Source organism: Oryctolagus cuniculus, chromosome 9, assembly GCF_051225735.1.
Source record: "Oryctolagus cuniculus isolate XC-2025 breed Fujian yellow rabbit chromosome 9, ASM5122573v1, whole genome shotgun sequence".
Taxonomy (NCBI): Eukaryota; Metazoa; Chordata; class Mammalia; order Lagomorpha; family Leporidae; genus Oryctolagus; species Oryctolagus cuniculus.
In genome coordinates, this window is record NC_142875.1 from 62217248 (window position 1) to 62232694 (window position 15447).

A 15447-nucleotide genomic window follows, 5' to 3' on the forward strand; every position below is an offset into this window, starting at 1 on the left:
CCTAGTGGCTAAGACACCTCTTAGTACACCCATATTCTGCATCGGAGTACCTGAGTTTGAGACCTGGGCTTCAGTCCCGGCTCTGCTCCTGACTTCAGCTTATTGCTAATTCACATCCTGGGAAGTAGCAGGTAATGGCTCAAGTAGTTGAGACCCTATTACCCACATGGGAAATCTGGGTAAAGCTCCTGGCTCTTGGCTTCAGCATGGCCCAGGAGACTTGTTGCAGAAAACTGAGGAGTAAACTAGCAGGTGGGAGGTGTGTGTGTGTGTGTGTGTGTGTGTGTTAGATAGATAGGTAGATAGACAGATAAACTCTTATTCCAGTTCCTAGTGATGACTTCACAATTTCCTTTGTTCCACCTTAAATGCGTCTGGTTTATGGTCTCTAAAGGCAGCACTCCTCTAAAATCACAAAACCAACATGTGAACTTTCCTTTCATGGAGAAAATGGGAAGGAAAAGAGTCAGATGAAGGAAACCAAACTGGAGAATAGAAAAGTACATAGAGAAAGAAAGGTAAGTTAAAAAGTTATTGTGATAAAAAGCTTTGCCAGTGAAGGTGCAACATTGGATTGGACTTGGATTACTGGATCGAATTTTTGTAAAGTTTTACTATCTTTTCCCATACCTCTGGTATTTTAACACAGTTCCTCCTGTGCAAATTCAGGCTTATCTCCACCCCTAGAGATTCACTGAAAGCAAACAATTCATTTATCTCCAGAGTCATAGTTCACAGCTGGCGGGGGGGGGGGGGGGAACCAATGACTATCCCTACAAATGCAACAACCCAAGAAACAAAAATAAGGAAGACAGCATGACACTCCCAAGAGAATACAACACTTCATTACTAGATTATGAAGACGATGAGATAGAAGAAATACAAGAAATAGATCTCAAAACTAAAACATCACTTGGAGGTTTTTAGAATAGATCATATCACTTACCCTGAAATGCAAATGCATGCTTTTTATTTTTATCAGTAAAGGAGGCATATTTGCCTATACCACACTCACTCTGGAAAGTGCCATGTTTGACCATAAGTATGACTGTGTGCTCCTTGCTTTGCCTTCTAGCCAAATACACAGCTACTACTTGCGTCAGTCACCCAAGTGGTGAGACACTGCGGTGACTCAGACCCTGAGCTTCTGGGCCCATCCACTTACCGACTGTGGACAGTTGGGCAAATCGTCTAAACTCTTGTGTCACTTCCCTCATGTACAAACTGGGTAATAAGGATACCATGGACTTCACAGGGCTATTAGGGGGATTGAATGAGTCAATCCATGGAGAGTGTCTAGATGAGAATCGGGTACTCACACCCAGTAAATGCTGCCTGGTCAGCCACACCCCTTACCTTCTCTCTCTGAACTGCCTTCATTTTTTGGAGTTCAGCTTCTTCGGCTTCCTTCCTGATTCTTGCAGATTCTTCTCTTTTCAGCTAAATTGTATTGAGATTATAGAGGATAAAAAACAGTTACATTTTTCAGTCTGAACCTCTGACACTCAAAATTATGATTAAAGGCAAATTACAGTATTGTCTCTGCTACACCTCACCATGATTGTAGGTTGCTCCTACAAGCTACTTAGATCCTGGGGAATGGCCAGGCTATCTGCTGCCTGTGGGTTTTTTCTCTTTCTGTATCATCTGTCTGCCTCTCTCTCTCTCTCTCTCCTTGTTTTTCTCTTCAAATGGAGTAGGAGAAGAATAAGATAATTTTTCCTGATTACAAAATTCATAGTGTTCATACAAAAATACTGGGTATCTTAAATCTTCTTTGTTCCACTTCCATGATTGGCATGAGATTAAACAAATCCTCATTCTTGGAATCAAAACATTCAAAACATAGTAGATTAAACTACAGTTCATTTAAAAATTCTCTTCATCATGCTGACTACATACATGGTTTGGATAAGAACTCTAAGCATTTCTCTTTCTATTTCTCACTTCATGATTTTGCTTTTGAGAGGTGCCTTTTGCAAGTGGCTTAAAGGTGTTACGTTTTTGGTAACGTTATTGTGCTACTTCATGGTTCCTTGAAAGTGCTGGTACTCAAATTCCTTGCCAAAAGCAAGCAAAAAGAGAGGGATTCTGACCTTTTTCTGGTGTTTGGATTGCATCAGTTGGAACTGCTGTCTCTGCCTGACTTCAGTCTCAGATTGGCTCCCACCTAAGGGGGAAAAACCATGAGGGGGAAACATTAATACGAAGCAGAAATGTCAGCCATCAGGAACTGACCAATTGAGTCCACAACACTAGTTCCTTTAACATTTTCACATTCCTGGAAAGAAGAACGTAACAAGTGTTCTTAATAAGAAGTTAAACAACAGTAATTGCTTAAAGGAGAAACAGAGCTATACAGAAAGACGAGGGCACATTCCCAAAAGCTAGGGCAACCCAACTAAGGTATTTTGATCATGTATATTTTCTTTAGAGGTGGTAGGGGAGAGCACCCCCATCCCCTGGTTCACTCCCCAGATGCTCATAACAGTAAGGCCTGGAGCCAGAAGCCAGGAACTCAATCCAGGTGTCTCGCATGAGTGGCAGGGACTCAATTACTTGAGCCATCACCACTGCCTCCCAGGGTCTGCATTAACAGGAAGCTGCAGTCAGTAGCCAGAGCCAGGCTTCAAACCCAGACAGTCCTATGTGGGACACAGGCATCTCAGCTAGCACCTTGGCCACTAGACCAAATGCCCACCCCTCATGTAGATATTAAAATTTTCACTTAGATTGAAATTATACTTGAAGCATCATGCTAAATCGTAACAGTGGCCTGTCCTGGAAATTCCAGAACATTCTTCCCACTTTCTGTTCCTTAACCCAATAAAGGTGATGACCAACGAGGCTTCATTTACCTTTCTTCTCTTCACTCTATTGCCCTACGTTCAAGTATCCAAGCTCAGGAAATCCTCAGGGGTGTTGCCAGTAGGCAAATGTGAAATCTTTATAACTAAGTGTTTAAAAGTACAATGGGAATAGTCTAGTCAGTAAGTGACTATCAATCCTTACTATTCATTGTTCTTTCTCTAGGTATTCAAGAGAAAAATATGGATGTTAGGTTATGTGCTTGCTTTCCTTAAAACCTGCAATAATTTTGGGCCAGAAACCCTAAAAGTTTGACAACCCAGGAACTGCCACCTAGGGATTTTTCAGTGTTTATACAAGTTTGGTGTAGGTTATCATAAAGGTTCCTTTGAAATAATTCCATGGTGCTTTGGTCACTCCAAATGTCAGTTTTCTGAAGATTCACTCTCGGAGAAAAAGCATTAAAACAATTTGTGTTCACTGTAGTTTTTGCAGTTGAACTGATAAAGACACCACGGGGACTTTTCTTCTGAGTTCCAAAAGATATATAAGGCCCATTTGGTTTTGGCACTTTAGTCACTGTCATGGGGACAGCGAATGCAAAAGAAACTGTAAGGAATATTGGAAGTTTTATCTCATGTTATGGCCCCTTTCAAGTACCGTGTACAACCAGGCCAATATTTTAAGGGGTACAGACATAAGGGAAGAGAATTAGAAATAATGGAGAAATTCAGATGTCCAAGCATTTCAGGTTTTGCTCAAAATTCATCTCCAAATTTCATACATTCCAGAATTTTCTTTTCCACCTCATAATGGCCCCACCTCCAACCCTGACCATTCCTGCAAGCTTCATGTAAGAGGAAGTTAAGGCGCCACAGCTCAATAGGCTAACCCTCCGCCTTGCAGCGCCGGCACACTGGGTTCTAGTCCCGGTCGGGGCGCTGGATTCTGTCTCGGTTTCCCCTCTTCCAGGCCAGCCCTCTGCTGTGGCCCGGATGTGCAGTGGAGGATGGCCCAAGTGCTTGGGCCCTGCACCCCATGGGAGACCAGGAGAAGTACCTGGCTCCTGCCTTTGGATCAGCGCGATGCGCCGGCCACAGTGTGCCGGCCGTGGCAGCCACTGGAGGGTGAACCAACGGCAAAAGGAAGACCTTTCTCTCTGTCTCTCTCTCTCTCACTGTCCACTCTGCCTGTCAACAACAACAACAACAACAAAAAAAAAAAGAGGAAGTTAAAATGAGACTCCTGCTTATTTTCTGCTAAGATCCCGAGACAAATAGGTGCGTCCAACTGCTCCAAATTCCAAAGTCAGGTGCCTGAGCCCTAAGGCAGGATCTTCAAGAAGGTACCTGAAAACCTGTGAAGAGAAGCTTAACCAGCAACCAGCAACCACCTTTAGTCTATAAAAGAGGCTGGAGAGGTCACAGGGAGGTAGAAATCCGGGGAAGAATGTCTTTCTGAATTCCATCTCCTCTGTGTTTGCTGGAGGAGAAATCCTCACCTCGAGGTGAATAAGAAGGGTTTCATGAAAATTACATGGCGACCTCATCCTGCATGTCCCAAGACCGTGAGTGTCCCTGGTAGACCATGCCTAGAAAAGCCAGTCTGCAAGGCACAGGGCTCTTGTTAGTTAGCTGCTCAGCTGGGTCCTCAGGAAGAGGCGGCTGCAACGCAAAGGGCCTAGATCCTCCATGTCTGTGGGAAGAAGGCGCTCAGGTGCTGCCTGTCGGAGCCACGTAGGACTGAGGAGACACAAGCTCCATCTGAAGTGGTCCTACAGGCACTCGCCGAGGAGGGCTACCTAGAGAACAGTGGAGCCCTACCAAGAGCCGACGGTGAAGGCAAGCACCACCACGGGGACAGGTTATCATTTCTGTCCGGGAACCCACGAGACAGAAGTGGGGTGGGGGGAGAGGGATGCTGCAGAACACAAGGACCCCGGGAAGGGAAACTAGCAGCAGCCCAAGGGGCTCCGTGCAGTACACAGCCTTACCTCTGATCTGCACTTCCCCCTTTGTCCCTGGAGGCCTCAATCTGGGAATAGGGCAGTCCATTACAAAAAAAAAAAATCCAGCTACACATCCCTTTCATTTGCTGGCTGCCTCCCTGAAACAGGCCTGGGCTAGAACAGGGGAGTTGCCTCAGTCTCCACCAACAGGATTTTCACTGGTACTTAGGACTGAACATTAACACTGGAGTGAGACCCTTGATGCCCTGAAATAACTAAACAACTTTATTATTTGAGAACACCCAACAAAATCGAATTTCTCACTCCCTCTGAAGCGCGTGGGAAAGACTGGTGCGCGTGGGAAAGACTGGTGCACACGGGCAGTTTGGGGAAGGCTGGCTAGGAAGGACTGTTTCTCACTGTCCCCCTCCAGTCTGGCTTGGTCAGCAGAGAGGTGACCCTTGTCATGAGATGTGGGATGATGGTGATAAACCCGTTGCTTTCACTCGCTAAGTGATTTCCAAATTAGCTTAGTGTTAACTACATCTTGGAAAAAACAAATACTTCTCTAAAGCTGTCAGGACAGTCAGTGGCCTCCGACCCGAGACGTGCCTGTGTTCACTAAATCTGGGGAGCTGGGTCTCGTGCTGGAAGTTCTCAGAAGCTTCCAGAAGAGGAAAGGGGAGAAAGGACAGAAATGGCTCCCCTTAGGCGGCTTCCCCTACGAGTGATCTAACACGGGCCTAGACAGCCCAGACAATTCATCATTGGGGCAGCAGCCACCTGAGTGGCCCAAAGTCTCTCTCTGTTAGATGAAACCCAGGGGACATTCTCCTTTACACTCATCCCTGGTGACCCCAGTGACCCCTGGTGACCCCCCTGGTGATTCCCAGTTCACTCTCATCTTGCTTTTGCAATTGACACCTCCATTCCTTTTTCTCCCATTTGCATTAAAGTGGCATGGTTACCATACTTGGGCTAGCTCTTCCTCTCCTCCTGACTAGTGCTATGACAGGGCACAGCAGTGCGCCAGGTAAGCATTCTTCAGGGTTGATCATCCAAGAAGATCTAAATTATTTGGCAATGAAGTCATCACTTCATTCCTGCATCACGGTGGCGTGCACACTTGAAGGTCTCAGCTTTAAGTGAATTTCACCCCACCAAACAACCTATAATATACATTCAAACAGAGACACACAGGGGCTAGCAGGATCCCTGGGGGCCTTGCCCTCCCCTCCCCCACACCCATTCAGGCACCGAGTTTGCTTGCTTACCTAGCCGCCTAGGCACCAGGTGCACCGGCTTAGCTCTATTCTGTTCTTTCCACTTCTCCAGGTTTGCCAGCTCTTGCTCAGCAACTAAGCAAAGTGAGAAAAATCAAAGCACCCATCGTTAGACGCTGAAAAGGAGACTGGCACCTTCATGCATAAAACCACCATCAGAGGGCGATGAACTCGAGCAAGCATGAGTGGATATGTTCTCCAGGGTAAGAAAACACCCTCCAGCCCTACCCCTTCCGGGCCACCCTGGGCCCACGCCTGGGGCACTTCCTCTACAAGAATTTTCACAACCAGCATTTCTACTAAAATGAGGGAGTATAGCTTTTCTTCCCATTCTTGCTTAGTTTTAAAGGGTTCCTATAGAAAATATGCTGACAATTAGAATATTAGAACATGCCAGTAAGAACTTTTCACACACAGGTAAACATTTCCCCCAGAGAATTCTGGTGCCCATATTGCTTTAAGTGTCCCCCCACGCTTACTGCAACTGTGGGGCACAAGGGTCTGTGTGTGGGTGGGCACCCTTGCTCAGGTTCCTGACACTGGGGACCATTAGGCAGAACCTATTCCCCAGGGAGTGTGACAGCAGGGGGCGCCAGAGAGACACCTGCCCTGTTTTCTGCCCAGGGCATGCCCTAATTTTCTCTTAAACCTGATTAATCCAAACGCTCGCTTATAATACGATTATTGAAAGGAAGGAAGGAAGGAAGGAAGGAAGGAAGGAAGGAAGGAAGGAAGGAATCCTGTTAAATATTTAAGTCAAAAGTTTGAAGATGCCAAAGCTTTTGGGTTTCTGCTGGTCTACCGCCAGCAGTACCCATAGATATATAGCAAATGTCTGTGAAGCTATGATTCTCATAAGCTGTACTACCCAACTGTACCACACAGGGGGCTACCTGCCTGGGAGAGGAGGGCTTTGGAGAGCTGCTTTCCTGCTGTGCCCTTATGTCCATCATTAATCGCAAAATTAAATCTCCCATCAACAATCTAATAAAGAGCATTGGAGTTCAGTCCTAGCACCACAGCTTGACTTGAACAAGCCTCAGATGTCCTTGTGAAGTAAATGAACTTCTCCTTCCAGTTCTGAAAGATGCTATGCTAAGTCCAAATGGTAGCATTTATATTTCCCATATTTCAATTAAACATACTATATAGACACTAAGTACAAAACCAAGTACGATGTGGTCCCTGTCCTCAAGGAGTTTATAACTAACAGAAGGAAACTGAACCACACAAATAAAAACAGCTGGAAACCATCAATAAATACAGAAAACAGCTGAGGTAGATTCTGATGGTTACAAAATATGGGCATGCAGAGAATAAAGAAAAATGGTATCGCAGAGGAATGGGACAAACCAAGAAAGGTACAAATCATGTCATGATCAATTTGGCATCTCACTTGTCTGTTTCAAAAGTACTCATAAAGCATCAGCAGTCTGTCTAACTTTACAGGGATGAGCTCAGTATATAGGTAACTTGTGAAGCTGCGTAAGCCCAAGAGAAATCCAAAAAAGTACTGAGTTCTGTTACTCTTGTAGCGAAACAGATTCACAAGTGTTAACAGCAGAATCATTCTGACAGGCACAATTAAAACTGCCAAAGTTAAAAAGAAAAAAACTTTGATGAGATCAGGTGCACCTGTACAAATGAGAAGATAAAAAGACTTCAGACCAAAACCAACCGACTGGAAAGAAAGTGAGAGGTACTTGAATGGTAAATGAATATGCATACATACTCCTTTGTATCTGGTTTCTCCGGTGTTCATTTGGTGCTATCAAGGTATATGCTCCTGTGCTAGAATGAAGAGGGAAAAAAAATCGCTTATTATCATAAGAAAAACCAGCACACATAAGGCAGCAGACAGGGTACTGTAGAAGATGGTATTCTTAAGGCCCAGATCTGCTCTCCAGGACCTTACAATCTAATTGTCAAAGCAAGACAAATGGATGTGGCCAAACACAGAAATACAGGGGTACTTCAATATGTTCTGAGAAAATGTAATTAAGATAAGTTTATCTTGGTGCCAAAAAAATTTTGAAATCCATGCTCTCCTTTTCATTACATGCATTTTTCAAGGACACTTTGAAAACCTCTCATACTCAGTTTTCAAATTCTGAGACACAAAACCTATTTTTAAGTCCATTTTCCATGAACTTTTAGAAGTATGCTCTTAGAAAGTAGTGATGTGACAAGTGACTGCTTCACCACTGGGTCTTGGTAGAATGGCCTTGTAGGACTTCTTTGTTCTTGTAGGTGGTACTTGTGGCTAAGTTCCCTTTAAAACTGGCATGCTCTTCCCTGTGAGCCACATGGGGCAGACAAAAAAACACTGGTGCATTCCCTGTTCCCACACACTGAGAGCACAGGCCGTCTCCTCTTGAAGATGTACCTAAGTATTCAAATGGACACAGTCTTGTGCTATTAGTATTCGACTTTTCTGGGCATAGGCCTACCAGGTTCTTCTCTCTGCTGGGCACACATAGGAGCATAATCAGGAGACAAAGAAGCAAGGAAGGTCTTCATAGAGGAAGACTTCATTTAACCAAAAGTATTAAAGACTGAGACATTGGGAAGCTGTTAAAATAGTATGAGCTTTGGAGAGCAGGCACCATGATCAACTGACGCGTAGTCCAAATGATGCCACGAGTCCAGTCGTTGAGTCTGTGCTGGGGTGGCCCTTCTCGGTACAGTGTGTGAGGTCCCACAAGAATACGAATGCTCCATAATTCAAAATTATAGCGCAGCAACAGACGGCAGCACACCATGTGGGTACAGTTTTACGGGGAATGCTATGGAGAAACACAACCAGCTTATAACTAGATTTTTTAACACAAATGCCAGATACTCTTAGAAGTCCCTTTCTTCAACCTGGACTATACAATCTCAAAGAGCAAATTAGCACGGATTGAACAGTAGAGGCCAAAAGTGCTGATTAGCAGAAGCCATTTCTTCTTTATCTCCTTATTTTCCTCTCTGAGAGCCTTCAGCCAGCTTCAAAGTGGGCTTTAATTTTAGACCTGTAAATGTGAGGTGTGCAACCACCTTTGCATGCAAATAGGACTGCTGGATGCCCAATTACCTGACGTATTTCAGCAGATGTTGCACATGTAGCCTAGCATGCATACAACGCTATGAATACAAAATTAGGAGACTGCCACTAGAAATTAATCCCTTGTTCGTTGCGTATATCTTTGTTCGCACTATGAAAGATTTTTCACTCCTCAATTGCCAGTGCTTTATAGGAGCTTGGGAGCTGTAATTCCGTGGGTAGTACCTGGAAACTTGAATATGATGCAATGGTGAGCCATTCTACAGAGCCTTAAACCTGAAACCGAAGACATGGAATTTAAATGCCACCCACGAAGTTACTGAACAATCTTCAGAGCCTACTAAGACTGTGATATACAGCTTCTCCCCATTCTAGGGACTTCACCATTCTGCAGATCCGTAGCTCCCAACCTTTATCATCAGAACCCCTGGAGGAGTTGTTGGTAGGCTTGTTAAGAGGCAGAATTTCTGATTCAGCAGCTCTAGGAGAAGACTCATTAACCACCGTTTTTAGGATTTTATTTGTTTATTTGAGAGGCAGAGTTACAGACAGAGCGAGGGAGAGACAAAGAGAAAGGTCTTCCATTTGCTCTGGTTCACAACCCAAACGGCTGCAACGACCAGAGCCAGGAGCTTCTTTGAGTCTCCCATGCAGGTGCAGGGGTCCAAGCGCTTGGTCCATCTTCTGCTGCATTCCCAGGTCATAGCAGAGAGCTGGATCAGAAGAGGAGCAGCCAGGACAAGAACCAGTGCCCATACGAGAGCTGGGAGCCATGACACAGAGGCTTAGCCTACTGCACCACAGTGCCGAGTCCTGATCTGCATTTTTTAACAGGTTCCCAGGTAATGCTGATATTATTTTTTTTCCCATTTTTATTTATTTGAAAAGCAGAAAAACAAGCAGAGAGAGATAGAGATCTCCCATCAGCTAGTTCACTCCCTAAGTGCCTACAATAGCCAAGCCAGGCCAGGCCAAAGCCAGGAGCAAGAAACTCAATCCAGGTCTCTCACTTGGGTTACAGGGAGGGACCCAATTACTTGAGCCATCACCTGTTGCCTTTTCAGGTCTGCCTTAGCACGAAGCTAGAAGTGGGGGCAGACCTAGGACTTGAACCCAGTCATTCCAATATGGAATGTGGGTGTCCCACGCAGCATCTTAACCATACCACCAAATATCCACCCAGATGCTGATATTCTTGATCAAGTTAAAATACTGGAAGAACCCCTGCTGTGGATCCATTAAACTGTCTGCTATGATTTGTGTATGAGTTATTCCCACCAGTACTCCAGTGTTGAGAGATGGTCAGCCTCTAAGAGGCATGTATGTCAAGGGGGCATCCCTCTTAGAAGGGATTCATGGACATCTCACAAGAGTGGGTTAGGTCTCCAGGGACTAGATGATTCGTTACTATAAGAATAGCTTGTTATAAAGTGAGGCTACAACATATGCTTGGTCTTTTGTACACATCCTCTTCCCCTTCTAAATCCCCACCATGTCATGATGCAATCATAATTCTGGTACCTCACAGCCAAATCACCATGATCCAAATTAACCTCTTCCTTTTACACATTACCTAGCATTGAGTATTCTGTTATAGAACACAAATGCACTATGAGCAGTTTGGTTAAAAGGGAACTTAGGGATTAGCTAACCTAACCTCTGATAAGGACTCAGAGGGCCGGCGCCGCTGCTCACTAGGCTAATCCTCCGCCTGCGGCACCGGCACACCGGGTTCTAGTCCCGGTCAGAGCACCGGATTCTGTCCTGGTTGCTCCTCTTCCAGGCCAGCTCTCTGCTGTGGCCTGGGAGGGCAGTGGAGGATGGCCCAAGTGCTTGGGCCCTGCACTTGCATGGGAGACCAGGAGAAGCACCTGGCTCCTGGCTTCGGATCAGCGCGGTGCGCTGGACGCAGTGCACCAGCCATTGGGGGGTGAACCAACGGAAAAGGAAGACATTTCTCTCTGTCTCTCTCTCACACTGTCTACTCTGCCTGTCAAAAAAAAAAAAAAAAAAGGACTCAGAGATTCAATAATGTGCCAAAGAGCATGATACATGTTAATTCAGCAGCAGGGCTGAGATCAAATCCAGGAACTTTGACTAAGACCAACGTAGTCTTCAGCTAACTTCAGCTAACAATACAAAAGGCATAAAATAGGACTGTTCTTTAACTTCCGCCCCTTGGTTGACTTTCAATCAATGAAACATATTTAGCTGAGCATCTGTGATGGACTTTGTTATGTTAGGGACTTACCGAGAGTAAAGGAATACCCAGAAAACAGACATCAACCACTATAAGAGAACTTAAACTTTACTTAGGAATGATTTGTAAAACTAGCAGAACATACCACAAGAATACCCAGACAATGGATAAAGTGGGATGTTGTAAGCAATCAGAGGTTCAAGGTAGAAGACATTCACAAAGACACCTGTGGGGTAGAAAACTTGCATAAAGCAGGTGGGCATTTGGCATAGCAGTTAACTTAGGACATCTATGTCCCATATCAGAGCACCTAGATTCATGACTCGACTACACTCTAATTCCAATTTCCTGCTAATTCACACCCTGGGAGGCAGTAGAGATAGCTCAAGTGGTTGGCTCCCTGCCACCCACATGGAAGACCTGGATTGATTTCCAGCTTTGTGGCTTCAGCCTGGCCCAGCCCTGGCTGTTGTTGGTATTTGAGGAGTGAACCAGTGGGTGGAAAATCTCTCCTCCTGATCTCTCTCTATCTCTCACTCTCCCCATGCCTCTCTCCCTCTGTCCCTCTCTGCCTTTCAAATAACAGCAGTAAAAATCTTAGGGGGCCAGCATTGTGGTGTAGCAGGTTAAGCCTCTGTCTATGATGCCAGTGTCCCATATGGGCACCAGTTCAAGAGCTGGCTGCTCCACTTCCAATCCAGCTCCCTGCTAATGTGCCTGGGAAAGCAGTGGAAGATGGCCCAAGTGTTTGGGCCCCTTCACCCACGTAGGAGACCTTGAAGAAGCTCCTGGCTTTAGCCTGACCTTAGCTCCAGCCATTGTGGCCATTTGGGGAGTAAATCAGTAGATGGAAGATCTCTCTCTCTCCCTCTCTCACTCTCCCTCTCTCCCCCCTCCTCCCTCTGTAACTTTGCTTTTCAAATAAATGAAAAATAAAGATTTTTTTTTAAAAGCTTGAAAAATTTTTTATTTAAGCACTGGGTATTGTGGCCTGGTGAGTCAAGCCATCACCTGCATCCCAAACTGGAGTGTCTGTTTGAATCACAGCTACTCCACTTCCTTCTCAACTCCCTACTAATGTACTTGGGACGTAGTAGATGATGGCTCAAGCACTTGAGTACCTCTACCTGTGTGCAAGACAGAGATAGCATTCTAGCTGCCAGCTTCAGTCTGACCCAGTGCTGTTGCAGCTATTCGGGGAATAAACTAGCAGATGAAACTAGCAGATGCTCTTTTAACCTCTGTGGCATCCTTCTTCATAGTCTGACTCTCAAAGCTATGTGTCTATCCTCTGTCCCTCTCTGTGTCATTCTGCCTTTCAAATAAATAAATCTTTAAAAACAACAACACAACAACAAAAAAAAGGAAAGAAAACTTCGAGGGAAAAGGATACCAAGTTGGCACTTAATAGAATCTGGAATGCAAAGGTATTTCTTTGCCAGGACTTTGCTAAGAGCCACATCAAATAAAATTTTCTGGGTTCATGGTTCTCATGGAAATTTTGGAAGACATTTGCAATGAAAAACCAATCGGTTTGTGAAAGATTGTATTCCACAGTATCTAATCTAAGTTTTAGTCTGGCAACATACAAGAATCTTAGGAACAGGCCTTCAGCCCATCTATGGCCTATATAGTAGGCTACAGATACTCAAACTTAATACAGGGACATGAAAGGAGGGGGAAAATTATCTAGTCCTGAAATTAGAGAGTTTTAACCAAAAGTATTTTTAGCACAACGCTAGACAATGATCCCAGTAATAAATGTTTTATGGTAGAGAATTTCTTGGCAAGCTTCTTAGCCATATTTTATTAGCTGAAAATACCAAATCTAAAACATATTACAATATTCACTAAAAGGCACAGCCGACTAATTTAGCTTCTATTCCTCTTGCCATAGGAAGATGAGCTTATGTCGCAGGATATTCTTTTATTTTATTTTTAAAGATTCATTTATTTATTTGAAAGGCAGAGTTACAGAGAGAGGGGGAGAGATGAAGAGAGATCTTCCAGCCACTGGTTCACTCCCCGGCTGGAGCTAGGCCAGGCCGAAGCCAGGAGTTTATTCCAGGTCTCCCATGTGGCTGCAAGAGCCCATTGCTTTCCTCCATTGCTTTCCCAGGTGCATTAGCAGAGAGCTGGACAGGAAGTGGAGCAGCCGGGACATGAAATGGCACCTATATGGTATGTCACAGGTGGTGGCTTTACCCGCTATGCAATAATGGCAGCTCCTCTTTTTGTCTTTTTAATAGCAATGTGACAGAATGTAATGCCTTGGTAGATAAAAATATTCATCCCTCTGTCAGCTTTTTCTTGACATGAATAGCGAGTATAATTTATTAATGTTTTCAGCCAATTAGTTTCCAGCCACAGCAAAGGCCTCTGCTCTTTTAACCTCTGTGGCATCCTTCTTCATAGTCTGACTCTCAAAGCTGCTGATCTAAGCAAGCCAGCCTACCTATATTTAGGATTCTGGTCATTTCCTGATGAAGCAACATTCAAGCTGCTGAAACAAATGTATATTTTTGAAAATGAGTTTCCTTAATTACCTCATTGAAGTTTAATGAAATACTCTAATTTGTGTGCGATTGTTTTCCCTCTCTGACAGCACAACATCAATGTGATACAATAAAGGAAAACATGAAAGAACAGTACAAGATAAAGCACGAATGTTTTCTACACTATAAAAAAAGGAAAAGACACTTAAGAAATACTTTCTCTGTGAGCTCTCTCTTAAGTCACACAACTGCACAACTTTCATAATGTCTCATCAGTAAGCACTCTATGAAAAACGTTATGTTGACGTTACAAAAAATATCTTGGCTGCCTAAAACTATTTCATAAATCTATCCCCTGGAGTGTACAAACTGTACCAGATGTAATTTAAGTTTTTGATTAGGAACAACACCGGTTTAATTGAAAAAGAAAGGTAATCATGGGCAAAAAAACAAAACAAAACAAAAAGCAGAAGAGTAAATTACAGATAATTTCAAGCCGAATAGTGGACATGTAAACTCTACCATCCTACAAAAATAAAATGGCTTGATGTTTTTTATAGCTCAAGAAAATCTTGTCCTTGGGTATGTACAAATTCTGGGGAAATAGATTTTTTGGTAAACAAAGGCATTGTGTATTTTTCTAGCTATGCAATCATATATTGGTTTTCGTTACATGATCTGTACAAACATAGGATAAATCTAAGATGTTGTGTTTCTTCAACACACATAAATTATAAAAGCTATGGAAAAGAAAGTTAGCATGGAGGATGAACACTAACAATACAAAGGATACACATGAAATAGACTATTATAGAGACTCATCATATTGAAGAGGCCAAAGCCAATGATGGAATAGAGATGGGAACTGATTAGCAGGCATACTCATCCCTACAAAATTTCTAGAACTTCTTCGTCAGTAAAGAAAATAACACTGAATTCCTATTTTGAGAGCTGTTAGTCTGGAATCTGATTTGACTCTGCATACAAGCTAATAAGTTAGCCTGTGACTGTGTCATTGACACTAGCAGAAGACATGAGATTCCTGGGTCAGAAACAAAGGAAATCATTACCCATGGCATAGCAAGCAGCATGAGCATCAACTTATTTGCATCTGTTCTCTTTGGCCAAAGGTTATACTGGGCAACCTGACAGATGCTGCACACACAGTGTATGTGCATTGAAGCTCAGAAACACTGAGCTTGGAGAATCCACCACGTTTATAGCAGGCAGTAAGCAAGCCTATTCTTTGTCCTGAGTGAGTATACCTTACCTCTCAAGGTTCCCAGCTAGAAAAGAAACACACTGAGAAAGAGACCAGGCAGGCAAATGTGCAGTTCTGGCATACCCACAAAATGTATGAGAGGCACAGTGAGAACTGTCTTTTCCAACAACAGAATATACAGGCTTAACTTTCTTTTTGAGAATGGCTTAGTGATAAGGAAATTGACAATGTCATCAAGATCACTTTTTTTAGTATTATTATTAAGCTTGGAGGGTATTTAGTATTATTATTAAGCCAGTGCTGTGGCACCGTGGGTAAAGCCACCACCTGCAGTGCCGGCATCACTTAAGAGCACCGGTTTGAGCCCTGGCTGCTCCACTTCCAGTCCAGCTCTCTGCTATGGCCTGGGAAAGCAGCAGCAGATAGCCCAAGTCCTTGGACCCCT

At 43.9% G+C, this 15447-nt stretch overlaps 1 protein-coding gene and 1 long non-coding RNA gene across 14 annotated transcripts in view; one reads left to right on the forward strand and one right to left on the reverse strand.

Moving 5' to 3' along the window:
- EPSTI1 (epithelial stromal interaction 1) overlaps nt 1-15447 on the reverse strand; it is a 107353-nt gene that overhangs the window by 70195 nt on the left and 21711 nt on the right. For 8 of the 13 annotated variants that reach the window (XM_089303642.1, XM_008260007.5, XM_089303643.1 and 5 more), the window contains exons 2-5: nt 7772-7830; nt 6031-6114; nt 2097-2170; nt 1357-1440 (exon numbers count right to left, since the gene is read on the reverse strand). In XM_089303642.1, coding sequence (XP_089159768.1) covers nt 1357-1440; nt 2097-2170; nt 6031-6114; nt 7772-7830 — 301 coding nt within the window. Of the gene's footprint in view, nt 1-1356; nt 1441-2096; nt 2171-2858; nt 2923-4157; nt 4286-4309; nt 4514-4801; nt 4909-6030; nt 6115-6518; nt 6648-7771; nt 7831-15447 lie in introns of those variants that run through there. The other 5 variants (XM_089303650.1, XM_089303649.1, XM_089303651.1 and 2 more) reach the window with 5 other exon arrangements.
- On the forward strand, nt 4534-13466 carry LOC149124574 (uncharacterized). Its single transcript, XR_016212898.1, has 3 exons — nt 4534-4649; nt 6092-6242; nt 13405-13466. It is a non-coding gene; the product is annotated as an uncharacterized LOC149124574 (long non-coding RNA).